Below are 18,194 nucleotides of genomic sequence, written 5' to 3' on the forward strand. Positions count from 1 at the left end.
AAATTATGTTCTCATGTTCTTATGCTCCAAGCAAGGAAACTGAAAACATTTGAACAGATAAACTGTATTTAAAATCAAACGTGTATCAATAGCGTACATGATTTGAGGTTGACAATAAAATAGTTGGAAAAAAAAGTTATTGGCGTATCAAGTCTATAAATATCGATGCTTGATGTTGTCACCCGGAAGTAACCTTTTTTATTTTTTTTATTTTTTTTATTGAACAACAAACATACATTTTTAATTCACACAAAAGTCAAGGCACTTTCAACATCAAGGAAAGAAAACAAAAGCAAATACAGATAGAGTAATAATACTAAAACATATGAAAAAAAGACAAAAAGGGCTACCTAAATCACTTTAAAAGTTTTAACAAGGATATCAATTTAAGGGCTTTTGTACTCTTAATAACCGGAAGTGACCATTCTGGGCGGGACGAAGCGCCGCTGAACAGGAAGAAGAAGATGGCGCAGGACGAGCAGCATCCGGTAGGCAAAAACAACAAGACTCCTATTGACCTCCCTATGGACTCTACGTTGTTATTATTATCATTATCATTATTATTATTGGTGACGACAATCTTCTTTTTCTTTTCACGCCACTTCCAAGGAGGCTGAGGCTCACAAAGCGCATTTAAACACAAGTGTGAGCCTCAATGCTAGCTGTTAGCAACACGCCTCGCTGGTAACTATTGTCAATTCTTCTCAGCTTTGATAACAATTGCTTTCATTTTTCTAGATGATGAAGATTTCACAAGTCAGACGTTTGCAACAACATGACAGCAGCTATCATTAACATTGTACTTCTACTTACATTCACCGAGGCTGCTGAACAAATACTATTTATTTTCAACACCTGCATATGCAATCACCGTCCATTCCAAGGCAGGGAAATAAATATCATCTTATTTAGAAAGTTACATTTTAAACCTGCATGTAGGTTCACAGAGGTTGCTAAACTAACACTGTTTTAAAAAACGTAATATTTTAAACGTGTATAATATTTATTTATGCATGACAAAGCATGTAAATACATATTATTTAAAAATGTAATATTTAAAACCTGCATGTACACTCACTAGTAATGACAAAGCATGTAAATAAATATTATTTTAAAATGTAATATTTAAAAGCTGCATGTAGAATCACTATAAATGAAAAAAAAAACACGTAAATAAATATTTTAAAAACGAAATATTCTAAACTTGCACTAGTAATGTCAAAGCATGTAAATAAATATTATTTTAAAATTTAATATTTAAAACCTGCATGTAAAATCACTATTAATGACAAAGCAGGTAAATAAATATTATTTTAAAAAGTAATATTTAAAACCTGCATGTAGAATCACTATAAATGAAAAAAACACGTAAATAAATATTATTTTAAAAACGAAATATTCTAAAATTGCACTAGTAATGTCAAAGCATGTAAACAAATATTATTTTAAAATGTAATATTTAAAATATGCATGTAAAATCACTATTATTGACAAAGCATGTAAATAAATAGTATTTTAAAATGTAATATTTAAAAAACCTGCATGTAAAATCACTATTAATGACATAGCAGGTAAATAAATAGTATTTTAAAATGTAATATTTAAAACCTGCATGTAGAATCACTATTAATGACAAAGAAGTTAAATAAATATTGTTTTAAAATGTAATATTTTAAACAAGCATGTAGAATCACTATTAATGAGAAAGCAGGTAAATGTTATTTTAAAATGTTATATTGAAAACCTGCATGTAGAATCACCTTTAATGACAAAACATGTAAATACATATTATTTTAAAATTTAATATTTAAAACCTGCATGTAGAATCACCATTAATGACAAAACATGTAAATACATATTATTTTAAAATTTAATATTTAAAACCTGCATGTAGAATCACCTTTAATGACAAAACATGTAAATAAATATTATTTTAAAATGTAATATTTAAAACCTGCTTGTAGAATCACTGTTAATGACAAAGCATGTAAATTAATTATATTTTTAAAATGTAATATTTAAAGCCAACATGTAGAATCACTATTAATGAGTAAGCATGTGAATAAATATTATTTTAAAAAGTAATATGTATAACCTGCATGTAAAATCACTATTAATGACAAAGCATGTAAATAAATAGTATTTTAAAATGTAATATTTAAAACCTGCATGTAAAATCACTATTAATGACAAAGTACTGTATGTAAATAAATATTATTTAAAAATGTAATATTTATAACCTGCTTGTAGAATCACTGTTAATGACAAAGCATGTCAATTAATTATATTTTTACAATGTAATATTTAAAGCCAATATGTAGAATCACTGTTAATGAGAAAGCATGTGAATAAATATTATTTTAAAATGTAGTATGTATAACCTGCATGTAAAATCACTATTAATGACAAAGCATGTAAATAAATAGTATTTTAAAATGTAATATTTAAAACCTGCATGTAAAATCACTATTAATGACAAAGCAGGTAAATAAATATTGTTTCAAAATGTAATATTTAAAACCTGCATGTAGCATCACTATTATTGACAAAGTATGTAAATAAATATTTTAAAATGTAATATTTTAAGCCTGCATGTAGAATCACTATTATTGACAAAGAAGGTAAATAAATATTGTTTTAAAATGTAATATTTTAAACCAGCATGTTGAATCACTATTAATAAGAAAGCAGATAAATATAATTTTAAAATGTTATATTTAAAACCTGCATGTAGTGACATTTAACATTTAATGACCAAACATGTAAATACGTATTATTTTAAAATGTAATATTTACGGGACAAGCGGTAGAAAATTGGATGAATGGAATATTTAAAACCTGCATGTAGAATCACTATTAATGAGAAAGTATGTAAATAAATATTTTTTTAAAATGTAATATTTAAAACCTGCTTGTAGAATCACTGTTAATGACAAAGCATGTAAATTAATTATATTTTTAAAATGTAATATTTAAAGCCAACATGTATAATCACTATTAATGAAAAAGCATGTGAATAAATATTTTAAAATGTAAAATTTAAAACCTACATGTAGAATCGCTATCGACAAACATGTAAATAAATATTATTTTAAAATGTAATGTTTTAAACTTGCACGTAGAATCACTATTAATGACAAAGCATGTTAATAAATATCATTTTAAAATGTAATATTTAAAACTTGCATGTAGAATCACTATTAATTACAAATCATGTAAATACATATTATTTTGATTTTGATTCAAACCTGCATGTAAAATCACTATTAATGACAAAGCATGTAAATTAATATTATTTTAAAATGTAATGTTTAAAATCTGTATGTAGAATCACTTTTATTGACAAAGCATATAAATAAATATTACTTTACAATATAATATTTAAAACCTGCACGTAGAATCACTATTACTGACAAAGCATGTAAATAAATATTATTTAAAAGTGTAATAAATGAATGCCAAAACTGGTGAATGTCAAACCTTGCTGCTGTTAACCTTAAACAAACATCCTTGCTATTTATTTTTGTCATGCTGAGTTTGTGGTTTCTGCAGGACTGTGATGTGGACCCGACTCCCAGTGTGCTGCCATATGTGAAAGTATCAGATTACTAGTTGATGTTTGTGTGACACCGACGTGTTTGTTTGCAGGAGTCTGGACTGTAGGAAGCGGTTTTGGTGGTGAAGCACCTTGAAAAGCAGCATGAATCTCCCGCACCCTGCCACTCCAATCCCTCCTGTCCATCCAGATGTGCTGATGAAGTCTCTGCCTTTCTACGATGTGCTGGACATCCTCATCAAGCCCTCCAGCTTAGGTCTGTCCAAACATCCTCTCATTTGTGACCAACAAGTTGATAGACATATACAGTTTCCAGAAATAATATCTTGTACATATCAAATGGTCTTTTCCCGTCCCAAAAGAAAGAAAACAATTCAAATAAAGTCAAATAAGTCCAGGCAAATATTGACATACACTCCTGAATGTCCCCAACACACTGAAGTAATACCCAAAAGCTAACAAAAGGCTCATCAATTATCCGCATTTCAATTACGTTTCAATCAGGGTTACGTTGGAGATCATTCTCTTCTACATGTTCTTGAAATTTTAAAGAACAGCCGTTCAACGTCCGCCTAATTTTCTTCAATTTGAGGAAATAAAGAACATCTCTAACTAGAGATGTCCGATAATATCGGACTGTCGATATTATCGGCGGATAAATGCTTTAAAATGTAATATCGGAAATTATCGGTGCCGGTTTCAAAAAGTAAAATTTATGACTTTTTAAAACGCCGCTGTACGGAGTGGTACACGGACGTAGGGAGAAGTACAGAGCAGTTGCGTCTCCCAGTCATACTTGCCAACCCTCCCGATTTTCCCGGGAGACTCCCGAATTTCAGTGCCCCGCCCCAAAAATCTCCCGGGGCAACCATTCTCCCTAATTACTCCCGATTTCCACCCAGACAACAATATTGGGGGCGTGCCGGCCCAATCACATAATATCTACGGCTTTTCTCACACACAAGTGAATGCACGCATACTTGGTCAACAGCCATACAGGTCACACCGAGGGTGGTCGTATAAACAACTTTAACACTGTTACAAATATGCGCCACACTGTGAACCCACACCAAACAAGAATGACAAACACATTTCGGGAGAACATCCGCATCATAACACAACATAAACACAACAGATGCCATGTTGGCATTTTTTTCCATAACTTGAGTTGATTTATTTTGGAAAACCTTGTTACATTGTTTAAAGCATCCAGCGGGGCATCACAACAAAATTAGGCATAATAATGTGTTAATTCCACGACTGTATATATTGGTATCGGTTGATATCGGAATCGGTAATTAAGAGTTGGACAATATCGGAATAGCGGATATCGGCAAAAAAGCCATTATCGGACATCTCTATCTCTAACCCAACGGGTGTGGGTGTTGTCTTCCAATTTAGCACAACGAGCCTCCCAGCCAACAAAGTATAGAATGCTACAATATTCTCTTTCGATTTGCGAAGAAAAGATAACTGAGGGGCTTAGAGAATTAGGTTCAATCTTTTTGTCGGGTACCAAAGACAAAACATGAAACATTTCAGTCTGCACAAAACATATGTTTGAAGTTAGCGGTGATATTCCGTCATACATCTTAGCCAGCCGCACCGTAGTACAATAAGTACCATGTAGGAGGACTTACGGACTCTACCTCAAATCTCTGTCCAGCTCTCCTCAGACAGGGTCTCCCCTAAATCCTCCTCTCAAAGTGACTTCATTGACTTCAGAGACCCAGGGCGTAAGTAACAATGTGATGTTAAATACGTGTCGTCGATTCTTTTGAAAGTGGGAAGTGATGTCAGAAGCACATCTGAAATTGTCAGTTGGTAAATTTGGAAACCTGGGGAAAGTATTAGGGACAAAACTGCAGATGCAATAAGTATCTAAAAAAGTGTCGATTAGGGAGTGAACATTTGTCACAAAGTAACAATAATACCTCTAATATTATTACCACTTCCTAATCGAGGCGTTACAGGAACGTTGTTATAATTTAGGACAAATGATACAGCTATCATTGGTTTTTTTTGTTGTTTTTTTTTTAAATCAAGGCTTCCCATCCAACCAGATGGAGCTGCAGAGGTGCTGCAAAGAGGAATGGTTGAAAGTAGGGTTGTCCCAATACCAATATATTAGTATCGGTACTAAAATGTATTTCAATACTTTTAGATACTTTTCTAAATAAAAAGGACCACAAAAAATGTCATTATTGGCTTTATTTTAACAAAAAAAATTATGGTACATTCAACATGTGTTTTTCATTGCAATTCTGTCCTTAAATAAAATAGTGAACATACTGGACAACTTGTCTTTTAGTAGTAAGTAAACAAACAAGGGCTCCTAATTAGTCTGCTGACGTATGCAGTAACATATTGTGTCATTTATCATTGTTTTATTTTGTCAACATTATTGAGGACAAGTGGTAGAAAATGGATTATTCATCCACGTGTTCATTTACTGTTAATATCTGATTACCGTATTTTCCGCACTATAAGGCGCACCTTCAATGAATGGCCTATTTTAAAACTTTGTTCATATACAAGGCGCACCGCATCATAAGGCGCATAGAATAGACGCTACAGTAGAGGCTGGGGTTACATTATGCACCCCGTAGTTGCGAAACCTGTTGTGGCTCAATATTGGTCCATATATAAAGCGCACCGGATTATAAGGCGCACTGTCAGCTTTTGACAAAATTTGAGGTTTTTAGGTGCGCCTTATAGTGCGTAAAATACGGTACTATCTACACTTCTGTAAAAGTGTAATAATCACTTATTCTTCTGTTGTTTGATACTTTACATTAGTTTTGAATGATACCACAAATTTAGGTATCGATCGGATACCAAGTAGTTACAGGATCATACATTGGTCATATTCAAAGTCTTCATGTGTCCAGGGACGTACGTACTTCCTGAGTTTGTAAACATAATATGAATTTTAAAAAAAGGAAAAAAGATTTTAAGATGATAAAAAAATATCGATGTAATCATAGTATCGAGTAGATACGCAATTGTTCTTGGTATCATTACAGTGGATGTCAGGTGTAGAAACACCCATGGCATTTGTTTAAATTGTGACGCCGGTGAGCTACGGTGTGTAGTGAAGCATGTTTAGCCATTCCTCGTCCTCCATTCCTCGTAAGAAACTTACTTTATTTGTCGCCATGGAGGCGAGGATCAGTGATTTAGAAGTAGCTAAAACATTGCAGACTGCGGATGATGGATGTTAGCCGCTAGCTAGCTAGCCATGTCTTAAAGCACCTCTTCCTGAGGGCGTTTGTGTTATAACTTCACCTTTGTCTTTAGTTTTTAGACCAAAATGCGTCCATTTTCCCTTTTCTGTCTACACACTGTGTCTGCTTGTAAGTACTCCGTGTGTGTGCTACCGAACATGCTCCTCTGCTCGTAAAACCAGCTAGGGCTGCAGCTAACGATTATTTTTCTATCGATTAATCTATAGATTATTTTTTCGGTTAATCTATAGATTATTTTTTCGATTAATCTATAGATTATTTTTCCTTTTACCGATTTTTTTTTTTAATTTAAAATGAAGAGGAAAAAATAAATGTAGGCCAGTTTTTTCAAAAGGCATGGCTTTTATTTACAAAAAAAAAAGTATGGCCACTCAGTCAACATTGACAACAACATGACAAAATATTCTGTAACAATGTAAACATTTAAAACTTTTAACATTTAACAAAATTAAAAGTAGCTTATTTGCTTTTTAATGTGCAAATATAAAAGTAAACATCCAGTGCAAATCTTAATATTCTGGAATAGTATAAGCATTTCAAAAGTAAAAGTATTGCTTATTTTGCTTTAAAATGTGCAAAAATAAAGATAAACATCCAATACAAAAAAGTGCAAAACGGAAATATTCTGTAACAAGTGTAAACATTTCAACAAAAGTAAAAGTATTGCTTATTTGCTAAAATGTGCAAAAATAAAGCTAAACATCCAATACAAAAAAGTGTACAGTGTAAACATTTCAACAAAAGTAAAAGTATTGCTTATTTTGCTTAATAACACAACAATGATAGTATGATTAAAGTGAAAGTTAATTGTTCGTTTGTACATAGTATATGTAACTGTTAATGTTGTAAAAGGTATTTGCACAACTAATTAACGTTAGCGTTTGTGACACGTCTTGTGCCGTGGGGTTCTTTCAGGACCGACAGACTGAACGCCAGACGGCTTTGCCAGGTTTACAATCTTTTAATTTTACACAAAGTCTTTTCTCTTCCAACTGCGCGGATCGCGCACCTGGGCACGATTGCGGCGTCGCTCCCGGCGCGCCCTGCCTCGCCGCTCGCTCGCCGCCGCCGCCTCTCCACAGCGTTAAAGAGGAGCGCGTCTTTGTAAACACTGAACAGGCACGCCAAACGCGCCTCTCAGAGCGAAATGGTGCTTTAGTTTATGAATTTACAACGCAGATACAAATGACACATTCATGTTTTTGTGTAATAATGACAACGTATACGCACGCGGACGATTGACTTGTTGATGGTGATGGCAAGAACGCTGTCGGGGGTTTTCTTTTCAAATGTTCGTTCATAGCCGTTGTGCTGCTATGATAGGCCATTTCCGCTCGACACAGTGTGCATACAACAACATTATTAGGCCGTTTATTGAAATACTCCCACACTTTTGACGACTTTTGGCGTGCTTTTTTCCCCTCGCTCGCATCGTCTGCTTTGCGCTCCGCCATGACAGTAAAGTAGTGTGACGTAAATATGCGACGCGCCGACGCACAAAAACGGCGTCGACGTATTTACGTAACCGATGACGTCGACGTCGTCGTTTCAGCCTTAAAACCAGCAATATCATGTCATGACGTGACGACGCGCCGTCATGCCCGTTAAAAAAGGGCGGGGGAGGGGAACCTGTACTTTTTAGAGGCGGTATAGTATTGAATATGATTCATTGGTATTGCGATACTATATTAGTACCGGTTTACCGTACAATCTATTTGAAAGTGTCCAAAGATAGGTGTGCCAAGCTTGTGGCATGTTAAAAAACTTAAGTTCTGGACTTGCTGCCAAAGGTGCATCGACTAAGTATTGAACAAAGACTGTCAATACTCTGGTACACATTCCATCAACTCAACTAAGTATTGAACAAAGACTGTCAATACTCTGGTACACATTCCATCAACTCAACTAAGTATTGAACAAAGACTGTCAAAACTCCGGTACACATTCTATCGACCAAGTATTGAACAAAGACTCTCAATACTCAGATACTCGTTCTGTCGACCAAGTATTAAACAAAGACTGTCAATACTCCGGTACACATTATATCGACCAAGTATTGAACAAAGACTGTCAATACTCCGGTACACATTATATCGACCAAGTATTGAACAAAGACTGTCAATACTCCGGTACACATTCTATCGACCAAGTATTGAACAAAGGCTGTCAATATTTAGGTACACACTCTTATCGACTCGGTATTGAACAAAGACTGTCAATACTCAGGTACACATTCCATCAACTCAACTAAGTATTGAACAAAAGCTGTCAATACTCTGGTACACATTCTATCGACCAAGTGTTGAACAAAGACTGTCAATACTCAGGTACACATTCTATCGACCAAGTATTGAACAACGACTGTCAATACTCTTATTCTTGTGTGCCAACATTCCAACTCAAATGACTAATATTGCCTGCCATGTGTTTGTGCAAAGATGAAATGATCAACAATCACTTTTCAAAACAAGTGTTTTTTATTCTCCTACATGTGTTGTTTAGGAGCAAGTACTGCACAGAGATACCACCAGGAAAAGTATTTCATCTTTGCTTTGACGCCACAGCAAGTCCGAGAAGTCTGCATATCGAGGTGAGAGTATGTTTTCTCCCACCTACACATCCACTAAGATTTGACATTTTCGCCAAGATCAGGGGTGTCCAAACTACGGCCCAACTTCGAATTGTCCCGCAAGATGTCATGACATTAATAAGGAATCTTACCCGCTGGGAGATTGCATTCATTTTAAAAGTCTGATGTCTGAGAAGCTGCTCTTCTGTTGCCATCTCGTGGAAAACATGATTTTTTCAGGTCAATTAACTCTAATTATGTCTTGATTGGGACCATGCGGATAATTTCCTTATATGACCCATTGCAAACAACCTTCCCTAGTCATGGTGCAAAAAAAAAAATCCAAACAACACAAAATGTCAACAGAAATGGTCACTGAACCTGGATATTATAGAAATGTCCAAACACCATACACAATTCTAAATTACACACAGTACATTACAAAGAATGATGGGAAAATGCAAAACACTCTCCACACTTTAGCATTTAGCTGCTTGATATTTGTAATTGTTAACAAAACCTTAAGGAGGTTGCACAGAAGTAAACAAGGTAGAAGTCGAACTTAAACACACTCTTAATATCCAATTGTATTAATTATATGTCCATTATAATAATATAATGTGTATACATATATATTTATAGGCTATATATATATATATATATATATATATATATATACTTATTATTTTTTTCACAATATTTCAAGGTTCCTCAGGAGGAAATATATTAAATCCATAAAGTGTAATAAAATGGTGTAAAATTGAGTTGATGGTGAGTTATTGTGATGTAGAGAAATACCAATTTTCCAAGGAGATTTTCTATATTTTGAAATGCAGATGTGGATGCTCCTCTTAGACACACGTTATGAATAATGACATGTTATATGAATGAATATGCCAGGTGTTACATGATGACTGTATGGCAGTTATATGAATTAATAATATGACAAGTGTAATACAAGCTCAAAGAAAGAAAATATTGATTTGTGTTTGCAGGGACTTCCTTCCAGGTGGCAGAAGAGATTATATGGTTCAAATTCAACTGAGGTGAGGATATTCAACATTTGCATTGTCTGCACAATAACTGTACAGTAGTTATTACATCATCATAAGACAACAAAAACTAAAGTTGTCATTACATCGTCGTAGTACAACAATAACTGTACAGTAGTTATTACATCATCATAACACAACAATAACTAAAGTTATTATATCATAGTTTAACCATAACTGTACAGTAGTTATTACATCATCATAACACAACAATAACTGTAAAGTAGTTATTACATCATAACATAATAACTGTACAGTAGTTATTACTTCATCATAGTACAATACCTGTACAGTAGTTATTACATCATAGTACAAGATAACTACTGTAGTTATTACATCATAATACAACAATAACTGTTCAGTAGTTATTACATCATCATAACACATTAACTGTACAGTAGTTATTACATCATCATAGCACAACATAACTGTACAGTAGTTATTACATCATCATAACACATTAACTGTACAGTAGTTATTACATCATCATAGCACAAGCATAACTGTACAGTAGTTATTATTACATCATCATAGTACAACAATAACTGTACAGTAGTTATTACATCATAGTACAACATAACTGCAGTAGTTATTACATCATAATACAACAATACTTGTACAGTAGTTATTACATCTTAACACTAACTGTACAGCCATAACTGAACAGTAGTTATTATTACATCATCATAGTAAAACCATAACTGTACAGTAGTTATTACATCATCATAGTAAAACCATAACTGTACAGTAGTTATTACATCATCATAGTAAAACCATAAGTGCACAGTAGTTATTACATCATCATAGTACAAAAATAACTGTACAGTAGTTATTACATCATCATAGTACAATATTAACTGTACAGTAGTTATTATATCATCATAGTACAACCATAGCTGTACAGTAGTTATTACATCATAACAGAGCAATAACTACAGTAGTTATTATTACATCATCATAGTACAACAATAACTGTACAGTAGTTATTACATTATCATAACAACTGTAGAGTAGTTATGATTACATCATCATAGTACAACAATAACTGTACAGTAGTTATTACATCATTATAGTACAACAATAACTGTACAGTAGTTATTACATAATCATAACACAACCATACCTGTACAGTAGTTATTATTATATCCTCATAGTACAACAATAACTGTACAGAAGTGCCAGCAAGCTTTTTTGTAATTCAGGGATAAACACCTTCCACGCCACCCTGAGAAAACGGATGTTTAATTGTATATGTAGACTGCAGGGGTCCAAGAATAATCTTATTATATGGATAACCAATCCTAGGTGTACGGTAGTTCTATTAGGTACCAATCGTATATATGGAAACGCTGGTATCTGTGCCTTTTATAGAATGTGTAGACACATTTTTTAAAGTATATATAGATATATATATTTATTTTATTTTATTTATTTTTTGCTGCTTTTATTTATTTATGAGATGCCTTTTACTGAATATGCACAAGCACTGTTTTTTTTTAATATTATGTGATAATGCCTTTTTTTTTTTTTTTTTTTTACTGTATTTTGTTTGTTTTATGTACTGTATGTGATTGTATGTCTACTTGGACGTGGGAGTCTGTAATAAAGCTTGATTGATTGATTGTACAGTAGTTATTATTACATCATAACACAACCATAACTGTAAAATAGTTATTACATATTACCACATTATTAAAAATGTAATGTGTGGTTTGTTTCTTATATTTGTGGCCATTCATAATAATATTATTATTAATAATATAATGTGTGGTTTGTTTCTTACATTTATGGCCATGCTTAATAATATTATTATTAATAATGTGTGGTTTGTGTCTTGGTAGGTTTTGTTTGTCAGAAACCAGCTGCCCTCAAGAAGACAACTATCCAAACGCTCTTTGTATAAAAGTCAATGGCAAACTGTTTCCCCTGCCGGTAAGATTATACAAGTGCAATATTTTGTTATATTTAGTGAACTTTATAAATGTGCGTCGGTTGAGGTGGGCGAGGTTTGGTGGGGGTGGGGTGTATAATGTATCCCGGAAGAGTTAGGGCTGCATGGGATTCTGGGTATTTGTCCTGTTGTGTTTATGTTGTGTTACGGTGCAGATGTTCTCCCGAAATTTGTTTGTCATTCTTGTTTGGTGTGGGTTCACAGTGTGGCGCATTATTAGTAAGAGTGTTAAAGTTTGTTTTTTTTATACCGCCACCGTCAGTGTGACCTGTGTGGTTGTTGAGCAAGTATGCCTTGCTGTCACCTTCGTGAGCAAGCGGAAGCCCCATACAACGTGTGGCTGATCAGGCACGCTGGCTGTAGTGGGTGCTATATGCGGTACCATCACGGCACGTATGACGTTGACAAGCGCCATTCATTTAAAACCTGCGTGCCGCACCAGCTTTCAAATTCCACTTAAAGGTGTGTGCAGCGTGTCTGAGACCCCTGGTTTATACATAGCACAAAGCAAAAAAAAAATTGAATGCAGTGTTATTTCATTTAAAATTTCAAAAAAAAATTGCGTCTCCCGTTGTTTTCTATAATTTGTGAAACTGGTCAAAATGGCTCTTTGACTGGTAAAGGTTGCCGACCCCTGGTCTAAGAGGACCATCAACATTTTATCTGGGAAAATTTTTTTACATCACAATAACTCATCTACTCCATTTTATAACACTTTATGGATTTAATACATCATAAGGTTTCCTCCTGAAATATTGTCAACATTTAAATAAAACAATTGTGGGCTCCTTCACATATTATAGTTGAGACATTTTTCAATATGGCTGACATAATTTCTTCTTGGATGTTACAGAAAGTATGAGAATGTGTGAGGTGCTGCCTCACCTTCTTCACTTCTATCATCATCTGTTTGTGGCGATATTTACACAAAGTTTACATGTTTGTCAGAGATATCTTTTCTGTTGCCTTCGTGTCCGTCCATCTCTGTCACGTTGTCATTTGACTGAATGACGGAACATCAAACTCGTGGCGCTCCTTCGATGAGCCCACACTGCGAGTGTTGCATACGGAGTAGTGACACGAAACAAAACAGGATCAGTAAGACGCCAGGAAAGAAGGACACAAACTGGATTTCCTGGCAGAAAATGGAAGTTTAGAAAGTTCGTCAGAAGAGATGTATAGTGTACATGTACATGATTATGTATGATACATGTGTGATACATGATAGATGTGTGATACATAAATGTGTGATACGTGTGTGATACATGACAGATGTGTGATACATGATAGATGTGTGATACATGATGTGTGATACATATGTTATACATGATGATGTGTGATACATGACGGTGTGTGATACATGATGATGTGTGATACATGACGGTGTGTGATACATGATGGTGTGTGATACATGTGTGATAAACGATGTGTGATACATAAATGTGTGACACATGATACATGATGATGTGTGATACATGTGTAATACATGATGTGTGATACATATGTTATACATGATGTGTGATACATGATGATGTGTGATTCATGATGATGTGTGATACATGACGGTGTGTGATACATGATGGTGTGTGATACATGATGATACAACCGTTGGCCAACAAAAAAGTAACCACAGAACACTATACGCCTATACGGTATAGTGTTCTGTGGTTACTTTTTGGTTGGCCAAGCGGACGTGACGACAGGCTGTCCCCACTCAGATCCGCACAGACCGGGAGGGGCGTGCCTTAAGTCCGGCTGGAAATCGGCAGAAATTTGGAGAATGGTTGTCCCAGGGAGAGGCAGTGAAATTCGGGAGGGTTGGCAAGTATGAGATATTCTCACTTCTTTTCTTTTGTCGAGCACAAAGAAAAGAACATTTTAGTTAAATGTAAGTTGTGTCTTGGATCAAAGATCCCGTCTACTGCCCAAAACAACAATTCAAATCTGCCTGGTTAGGCTCTGTGTATGTCACGTGTGCCTTCCTTAGGTGAAGCCAGCTTTACAGCTATGTTGTTGATTGATTGATTGATTGATTGATTGAAACTTTTATTAGTAGATTGCACAGTACAGTACATATTCCGTACAATTGACCACTAAATGGTAACACCCAAATAAGTTTTTTAACTTGTTTAAGTCGGGGTCCAGATACAGATATATACTATCAAATATATACTAACATCATAATACAGTCATCACACAAGATAATCATCAGGGTATATACATTGAATTATTTACATTATTTACAATCCGGGGTGTGGGATATGGAGGGGGGGGGGTTAGGTTTGGTTGGTATCAACACTTCAGTCATCAACAATTGCATCATCAGAGAAATGGACATTGGACTGACTTGGTAGGATATGTACAGCAAGTAGTGGACATAGAGAGAGAGATCAGAAAGTATAAGAAAAAGTGTCTACATTTGATTATTTACAATCCGAAGAGGTATTATGTGGAAGGGAGGGTGTTAGTTTAGGGTTGTAGTTGCCTGGAGATGTTCTTTTAGTGCGGTTTTGAAGGAGGATAGAGATGCCCTTTCTTTTACACCTGTTGGGAGTGCATTCCATATTGAAGTGGCATAGAAAGAGAACGAGTTAAGACCTTTATTAGTTCGGAATCTGGGTTTAACGTGGTTAGTGTTAGTGTTAGTGTTATTATGCTGTTTGTTACTTATGTATGTTATGTTGCAGCTATTTAAAATAGTTTTGTCAATTTGTTCTGGCCTGAAATAAATTGGCCCTTTGAAACATATCTTTGTCTTTGTGTGTTGTATGTAGAGCACATTGCTTAGCAGAGTTCAGTGATGCAAATGTATGTCAAGTTGATCAACAGATTGTATTATTCTCCAGTGCAATAACAGTACTAAAATGAAGGCTAAAAGGGCATTAATGGGAGCTTTAAAAAAAGAAAAGTAGAAGAAGTAACTAAATAGTTACTTTTCACAGTAACGCATTACTTTTTGGTGTAAGTAACTGAGTTAGTAACTGAGTTACTTTTGAAATAAAGTAACTAGTAACTGTAACTAGTTACTGTTTTTCAGTAACTAACCCAACACTGATGATGTGTGATACATGATAGATCTGTGATACATAAATGTGTGACACGTGTGATACGTGTGTGATACATGATGATGTGTGATACATGTGTAATACATGATGTGTGATACATGATGATGTGTGATACATATGTTGTACATGATGATGTGTGATACATGATGATGTGTAATTCATGATATGTGATACATGATGTGTAATACATGATGGGTGATACATGATGTGTGATACATATGTTATACATGATGATGTGTGATACATGATGGTGTGTGATACATGATGTGTGATTCATGATGATGTGTGATACATAACGGTGTGTGATACATGATGGTGTGTGATACATGATGGTGTGTGCTACATGTATGATACATGATGATGTGTGATACATATGTTATACATGATGTGTGATACATGACGGTGTGTGATACATGATGATGTGTGATTCATGATGATGTGTGATGCATGACGGTGTGTGATACATGATGATGTGTGATACATGATAGATGTGTGATACATAAATGTGTGACACATGATGTGTGATACATGATGATGTGTGATACATGTGTAATACATGATGTGTGATACATGATGTGTGATACATATGTTATACATGATGATGTGTGATACATGATGATGTGTGATTCATGATGATGTGCGATACATGACGGTGTGTGATACATGATGGTGTGTGATACATGATGATGTGTGATACATGTGTGATAAACGATGATGTGTGATACATGATGTGGGATACATGATGTGTAATTCATGATGGGTGATACATGTGTGATACATATGTTACACATGACGATGTGTGATACATGACGGTGTGTGATACATGATGCGTGATACATAACGGTGTGTGATACATAATGGTGTGTGATACATGACGGTGTGTGATACATGATGGTGTGTGATACATGTGTGATACATGATGATGTGTGATACATGTGTGATAAACGATGATGTGTGATACACGATCTACTTCACTATTCATTATTCAACACTAAGTAGTAGGGCTGTTAATCTTTGGGCACCACACGATTTGATTCGATTCTTAGGGCTAACGATTCGATTCATAATCTATTCTCGATTGAAATCAATTTTGGATTTAAAATCTACACTTTTTTATTAACACTGGGTGCCAGTTCCATGATGAACTACATTCCTCCATAAAATAAACAAACAGTGCTCATAAATGTCTATTTTACTTGAAAGAAAAGTGGTTTGGTTTCATAAAATGCTTCCCAAACCATTTAATAAAGTCAAAAACAAATAAGGCAAACTAAATGTGTACAGCAGATATAGATTATCTACATCAGAGCTGGGCAAATATTGTGACTCGGGGGCCACATTGAGAGAAAAAATGTGTCTGGGGGGCCTATGTGTGTATAAATGATTTAGCTGTAAAAATCTGCTTTTATTTTCAGGAACACCAAACCAAAAGTGACAATGATCGATAGAGTTCTTGTCAGGTTCAAACACAGATGACATCTATTAAACAGACAAGAAGCAAGGAATCATGCAGAGACAGAGTTAAATTTTGCTCAATGAGGAGAGACGTTATTGGGCTGTACTCTAGTTATAGATCCAAACTACGCTCTAAAATCCTGCCCACGTGCTTCCTCTATTTATTTGGGAGGTCCCTGGTTACATCACTGAGGCTGTCGCTGAGGGAAGGGGTTAATCTCAACAGCCCCAGTTAGACACAACATATGACTATTAATGAAATGCAAATGTGCTGACACTCGTGATATCGCCCTGTCTCTGCTTTGTCTGCGTCACGGTACTCGATGTTCACCCTTGGCAGTCAGCAGGCCGAGTCTGGACACAACACTGATACGAGACGACTGGCAATCTTTTGGATTGCCAGCTGTCCTTTTGCACAAATAGAAAAGTAGAACTTCAGCACAATTGATAATAACTATAGCAATGGCCCTTAAGCATAAGAGTTGTGTGATAATATATACATAATTATTCTAACATTTCTAAAAAAGTTATGACAGACCACCTCAAAAAACCGAATGGAATTTTAAAGTTTTTTTACCTAATGGGACACCCAAAATGTACATGAAAATAAAGAAAGTGGGATTTACAATATTAACTATGAACAATAAAACACTGAATATTAACAACATATGAACATCTTTTACTTGTCAGACCAGCTCCTCCATAGACATCTTTTACAATCAAGCAAAACACAACAAAAATGTAACAAAACAGCAAAATATGAATGCAAAGGGTAATAAACACCTACAATATGATAAATTATCACTTTTACGCAGAACTCTGTTGTAAAAATCTGCTTCCGCATCTGTTTCTGACACACGCGTTTGGCGGCTGGCTGCTCTGAAAACAAACGTCACCCACTCTGCTTTGTTCCACGTCTGAGCTGCTGTGACGTAGATCAGTGGTTCTCAAATGGGGGTACGCGTTCCCCTGGGGGTACTTGAAGGTATGCCAAGGGGTACGTGAGATTTTTTTCTAAATATTCTAAAAATAGCAACAATTCAAAAATCCTTTATAAAAGTAAATAAAAACCTATCTTTTTTCCCAAATAGTTCAAGAAAGACCACTACAAATGAGCAATATGTTGCACTGTTATACAGTTTAACTGATGACATAGTGCTGTATTTTACTTCGTTATCTCTTTTTTTCAACCAAAAATGCTTTGCTCTGATTAGGGGGTACTTGAATTTTAAAAAAATTCACAGGGGGTACATCACTGAAAAAAGGTTGAGAACCACTGACGTAGATTACCGTAATAA

General features: G+C 34.8%; 1 protein-coding gene across 3 annotated transcripts in view; it reads left to right on the top strand.

Annotated features, from left to right (window-relative positions):
• The first annotated feature begins 419 nt into the window (after nucleotides 1-419).
• Nucleotides 420-18,194, top strand: part of pias2 (protein inhibitor of activated STAT, 2) — a 28,950-nt gene continuing 11,175 nt past the window's right edge. For 2 of the 3 annotated variants that reach the window (XM_061980472.1, XM_061980474.1), the window contains exons 1-6: nucleotides 427-488; nucleotides 610-684; nucleotides 3,649-3,812; nucleotides 9,307-9,394; nucleotides 10,369-10,419; nucleotides 12,267-12,357. In XM_061980472.1, coding sequence (XP_061836456.1) covers nucleotides 3,701-3,812; nucleotides 9,307-9,394; nucleotides 10,369-10,419; nucleotides 12,267-12,357 — 342 coding nt within the window. In that variant the 5' untranslated portion in view covers nucleotides 427-488; nucleotides 610-684; nucleotides 3,649-3,700. Of the gene's footprint in view, nucleotides 489-609; nucleotides 685-3,648; nucleotides 3,813-9,306; nucleotides 9,395-10,368; nucleotides 10,420-12,266; nucleotides 12,358-18,194 lie in introns of all 3 variants that reach the window. The other variant, XM_061980473.1, reaches the window with a different exon arrangement.

The sequence above is a fragment of the Nerophis lumbriciformis genome, linkage group LG20, assembly GCF_033978685.3.
Source record: "Nerophis lumbriciformis linkage group LG20, RoL_Nlum_v2.1, whole genome shotgun sequence".
Taxonomy (NCBI): Eukaryota; Metazoa; Chordata; class Actinopteri; order Syngnathiformes; family Syngnathidae; genus Nerophis; species Nerophis lumbriciformis.